The 5,896-nt window shown below is 39.4% G+C and overlaps 1 protein-coding gene across 1 annotated transcript in view; it reads right to left on the bottom strand.

Moving 5' to 3' along the window:
- Positions 1 to 1,084: 1,084 nt before the first annotated feature.
- The window catches only part of Rassf8 (Ras association domain family member 8), a 146,908-nt gene continuing 142,096 nt past the window's right edge, over positions 1,085 to 5,896 (bottom strand). Inside the window, exons 5-6 of the mRNA XM_023718937.1 lie at positions 5,802 to 5,889; positions 1,085 to 5,225 (exon numbers count right to left, since the gene is read on the bottom strand). Of these exons, the coding sequence (XP_023574705.1) occupies positions 5,104 to 5,225; positions 5,802 to 5,889 (210 nt within the window). The 3' untranslated portion in view covers positions 1,085 to 5,103. The remainder of the gene's footprint in view (positions 5,226 to 5,801; positions 5,890 to 5,896) is intronic.

The raw sequence follows: 5,896 nt of genomic DNA, 5'->3' as shown, positions 1-5,896 counted from the left end.
GGTCTCGGGCTCCCTGGGCTGGGGGAGCCCCATCTATTGTGTTGTCTCCACAGCATGCTGTCCTCGTCCCTTTACCTGTGCCCCGCACGTGGTGAGGCTGGCACTTGCTCATTAGTCTACAGCCTCCTGAGGTGGAGGCAGAGCCGTGTTACTTTCGGTGCAGACTGCTACAGCCCGTCCTCAGGTGCACCGCCCTGTTTGGCTTATGTTATTTCTTGTTGTATCATTAACACAACGCATGACTTGAGAGGGGATCAGGATGGATAATTAAAATTCTAAAAGCTCCCCAAGCTAGCACATTGGATAAATACTTAATTCGAAATTTCTCATTTGTTTGCTTGTGTATTACTTACTGATGTAGCTCTTGATCAAGCTATAACTATTAAATATTACAGTTATGATAGGAATATTGAATACTCCCATAAGATTTATAGACTTCCACAGTAGAGAGCGATTAGGGGGCAGCCACCGGCACCACGGAGTCTAAGCAGAGCTACCGTGCAACACAGGAAAGTGCTGTGGGGCAGGAAGCACAGTCATGCTGTGCCGGCCACCCTCAGCTGTGATTCAGGAGCTGCTCCTGGGGCAGCTGTGTGGGTCTCAGTGACAGATGTCTCCCATGCTGAAAGAACTTCTCTAATCCCATTTTTTAAAAAATTTTATTTGTGTGTGTGTGTGTGTGTGTGTGTGTGTGCGTTTGAGTGTGTGTGTATGTAGCCAGCTCAGCCCACCAGGGGGCGGGGCTGGCTGGCATGTGGTGCTGGGGGATTGAACCGCTGTCCCTGTGTTTTGCTTAGCTTAGCTTGTTTTAAGTAGGTGCTTTAGACCACTGAGCCATCTCACGAGCCCTCTAATCCCATTTTGAAATTTAAAAAAAAGAGGCCTGTTAGTTTCTTAGGGCCTGCTTTGGTGAAGCCGCTATCAGGTGAGCAATAGCGGATGCTTTAATCGTAATGATTAACATTACACTTACGGTGTGCGGAGCTGTGCCTCATGGGTATGTAGATCCAATCACTGCAGCAGCTTTCAAAGGAAATAACGTTATATTTTAAGGTACCAAACACATAAGAAACAAACCAACAACTGCCCCAATGAATCCTGAAAATTTATTATTTGGGAGAATATCAGATATTGATCTTTTGCTTTACAGCTCATGATAATAATCAGAAAATACTCATTTTAAAATGAAAGTCGAATGAACATAATTACATATAATACATATTACAGATCTCTGTACACAAGCGAAGCAGTACTAAAAGCGTATTTATGGCCCACAATTAGTGAACATGGCAATTTTCTGTTTAAAGCTGCAGCAACTCCAGTCCTCCTAGGGTCTGTGAAGAAAGTCATTAAGAGATACACTTAGGGCTATTCTCATGTCTGCCTGCAAATCTATAGTTTTCATCTTTCCCTCCCCTCATATATATGTATAGACTTTATTGCCTTTATATTTCTGCTGGTTTAATATAATTAGTATACTAAATAGTTATCTGCATTTATGTGGTTTCTAAAAATATATATAATGCATTGGACAGAGCTCCACCAGCTTGCAGTCACTGTCCTGGTGTCGAAAGCTTGACCGGGAAACGGAAAGCAGCAAGATTAGAATAAATAATGATTGTTCTGTCTTTTTTAATAGAGCTGACAGCCTTCATTCAGAACTCAAAAACACTGTGGCACACAGTAGAAACATGCAACTTAAGAAACTACCAGAATATAAAAATAATATTTATGAGCTAAATTTTAATATAGACTAATACAGACAACTTAAGGTAGAAGAGAGGACACAGCGCTGTTACGTACATATATAAATTAAGGCCCAGGTTCTCCAAGGCAATGCGTGCCGCCAGAGGCCCCTCTGCCCTCATCCTTCTGGGGCCTGGGAGCCAGCTTTTGCCTTTTTCAAATTACTTCCTCAATCCACTACATTCTACCTTGGAAAAGGGTTCACAGAAATGGCTTTACATGAAGTTATTTCCTTTGAAGACCATTTTGCTCTTATTCACAAAGAAAGTTCTCTTTCAATATAGGAGGACATTTTGTTTTAACTGCGGAAGCAAGACCTCATTTATTCTTCGTAGACATTGCTATAACTCACACATCACGCCATAAATTTTATTATATATTTTGCAGTATTGGATATTTTTTACTCTATCAGTCTTATTTTAGCTCATTTATGACTAATTTCAACTCTAGGAATTGATGATTTGCTCACTGGTGACTAAGAATTAGGAGAGTAACTTCTACTGATAAAATTGAAGCCTCACATATAAAAAACATTCAGTGCATTAAGATTAAAAAAAGAAATGCAAACAACCCAAGATATCTTATAAAGAAAAAAACAGATAACCCATTTTTTTAGGATGATGACACTCAAAAGGTCAAACAGACCAATGTCATTTCAGATTATTCCTTGGTAAAAAACAAAAGCTAATTTTAGTCTATATAATATTGTAGAAAATTACTGTGTGAGTAAAAAAACAGACATTCTTAATTCATTATGTAGAAGCTGAATATTTCCCCTGCTGCAGAATTTTGTATTTGGTATTGTTGTACACCATGGCCTGCTCCCCCTTCAAAATGTACCTAAAGATGTGGCACTTAATCCAAGTTATTTGTATCCACAATAGGTAAGAATGATTCCAAAGACACTAAAATATTCTAAGATGCTTCCATGGAAATGAATTTTTTTCTATTTTAAAAACAGATTTAAAAAATACTACTGAAGTATGTGTTTCCAAAAGTAACATGACTGATTAAAAAGCCTAGCTGCTCGATGCACTCGACAGTTCACATATCCTTACTCTTCCCACATGAGGCACAGTATTTCTATGTGGAGTCCCATCTGTGCACAATCACAAGGCCACACAGTGGCCTGAGAACCTTGTGGGGCTGTCCAAGAGGTGCACTGTGAGGACGCTGGGGAAGCCGGACCGCTGCAAGCTGGTGGACTGGGGCCTGCTCTTCTTGAAAGGTGTTACACAACTTCTGCTAAGTTACAGTGAGATACTGATGCTGGTTTTCGTGGTACCACAAGGCAGCTTTGCAATTAATCACGAAGTGTAACATAACTACGGTTCAGCATTTCATTGGAATAGAATACAATGAATTTATAAAACGTGTTTCTTTGTGAATAAGGTCTGAATTTCTCTGAACCACCACAGGATGACTCAGTGTAGGACAGGGCTCTTTAGAAATAAGGCATATATTGGGCATACATAAATCATTATTATCACAAAGGCTACAAATTATTTTGGTTTTTAAGTATCTTAATTTTAAATACATGTAGATAAGAAATAACTATTATAAATTGAGAGCAAATGTGTACAGGTTGTGATCATGTTGGTAAGAATCATTTCATATTTCTCACATTATCTGGAAAGTCGTCTAATGGCAAGATCAATTCGTTAACTCCAGGAACCCAAAGAAAATATTTTCAGTTGAGGTCTCTTATTTACCTGCACTACAAAAGGCAACACTGCACTGCTTTCAGCTCTCTAGAAGCTTCTATATATTTTCATAGCCATTCTTAAAGTTTCTCCTAGGTTACCTAAATAAAGCAGCATTCCTGGCATTCATTAAACCTAAAATAAGTCACATGTGCTGAGACATCCAAAGTCGCCTTCATGCAAAGACATACTTCTTTGAGGTTACCATGGCATTACCCTGGTAACCCACTTTTATTTTGTTGCATGTAAATAATACAGAGAATATATTTCTTCAAAATGACAAACTACCTTAAATTTCAGATCAAAATGGTAATTACATTGTACCAGATTTGTTCAGAGGGAATGTAAAAATAGCTATGAGGTGTCTAGACAGTATCTGTCTAAACATTACTTGTGAATCTTAGTGAAGTTACCACTCATGGGACAGGTTTGACTCATTTTGGTTTTAGAAATGAAACAACATATGTACAAATGGAGATTAATATCCTATAAAATGCAAACCTAAAAAAGAAAATATACTCTGAATTTTATTTCTTCAGTAAAAGGTACCTAACTCCAATCTCTTCTCCTAAGTGACTGGAGAAAGCACAATAGTGCGTAAGAACATAAACCATGTACGAAGAATAACTTACCCGTGGCCGTGGATGCTAACAGACCGTACTAATACAGCCCCCAAGATGAATGCAATCCTTATGTGCTGCCAACAAGGACTAGTGAAAATTTAAAAACAATTAGCATTTGGTCTATCATCAGCATCCCAGAGTATACCACTCTGATCCTCGGATATCCGTAATTTATGTACCATGTTAATTCTGAGGATCCAGGGCAATAAATGATAAGACAGGATTTAGACAAATCACATAATGTATCAGGAAACCCCATGCCCACTTGGATAAATATCTAACATACAGTTTTGTTCAGCAGTATATGAAATATTGAAACCTTTTATATGAACAATTTAATTCATGAAAATTATTTGTTAGGCTGTGTGGTCACTCAGATATTTGAAAACGCTGTACAGAAAGGTTAAATTCCACCTTAAAAAGAAATCTCAATTATGTTACCTAATTGAGCAATGGCTAGGACAGGCTCATCAGTGAGACGCAGGGGTTCTTCTGGAGTTAGCATGGGGGCTGGGGCGCCCCATACTTCTGTAGTGGTAAATGGGCGATGCTGGGGAGAAGTCTGGCAACATGCACACAGAATCATAATCACACAATGTGTAACACAATTAAGTCACAGGAGAAGTATCAACAAAAATATTAAAACAGTATTCACACATTCATCAAGTACATGGAATAAATTAAGCTAAGCCAGTCACATAATTCTCTTTACTCTTGGTTCATGGTTTATTTATGTACACACGTAGTATAATACTTTCCTAATGATCTGAAAATGCCTGAAATAAAAATGAAGGCTTTGCGTTATAGCTGCTGGACAAAGATGTCAATACTGCTGATGTGTGAAAACAGTTTCTTTGTTCTTTAGCATCAGTGCACGGGGTATGGCTCTGAGTGGCACGCAACTTGGGAGAGAAAAGACAGACGTGGCGGGTCGTGACATACATCCTCTGTTCGTCATTGGCACAAAGTGAAGAAGGAACATTACTGTCCTCGGTACCTTCATTGGGTCCCTCCACTAACGACAGACGGTATTATACATATATGCCTTCAGGATTGAAACCCGACGAGATCGGGTTCTGGAGAATACGAAGATTGCTGGGAAGCTGCCGAGACGAGCCAGGTCTCTTCAGGGACCCCGACTGGAACGGTGCCTCTACATGGGAAACAGAGAGTCGTTAGCCAGGAGTGCTGAGCTCCCCGAGAAGAGAGACCATGTGCACCCTAGAGGACCTGCGGGGCCTGTGGGGGCCGAGGTGGATGGGAAGGCTGAGACCTCTTTAGACGGGAGCCTACGGGTAAACCAGCGCTTGGCCACGTGCACAAGGTGGGCATTTTGCTTCTTTTGCTTGCTTAGATCATACATATTTACAGATTTATAGTTGTCTTTTACATATCTGTGTAAATTAATACTTTTAGGAAAGGAAGAAAGCATATAAGGAACTGAAAAATGAAAATTTGAAATTAATAGATATGGCTCATACGTATCTTAAAAGGAATGAAATAAAATTTGATGATTATATGGATCATCTAAACAATACAAATACTAATAACAAATAATAATAAATAATACTGTTTTTCCTCAGAAATAGGAAGTAGGCTGAATTTTCTTTTTTAAAGTAGTCCACTTAAAAGATAGCTATGAATGGCAGGAAAATTAACCGCTTGCAAGCAGTTTATTCGAGGTTCACTAGGCAGAAGAAAGGGAGAAACACTCCTACCGGCACCTTACCCCTTTCTAGGTCTGCCTGGGAGGCCTCTATTTCAGTGGGTTCTGCTGGCAGGACGGTGACTTTTGTTCCAGTCTGCTGGATAAACTGCTGGAGA

The sequence above is a fragment of the Octodon degus genome, unplaced genomic scaffold, assembly GCF_000260255.1.
Source record: "Octodon degus isolate 3935 unplaced genomic scaffold, OctDeg1.0 scaffold00064, whole genome shotgun sequence".
Lineage (NCBI taxonomy): Eukaryota > Metazoa > Chordata > Mammalia > Rodentia > Octodontidae > Octodon > Octodon degus.
Note: the sequence above shows the minus strand (reverse complement) of the source record. Positions and strands in the feature narration are given on the sequence as shown.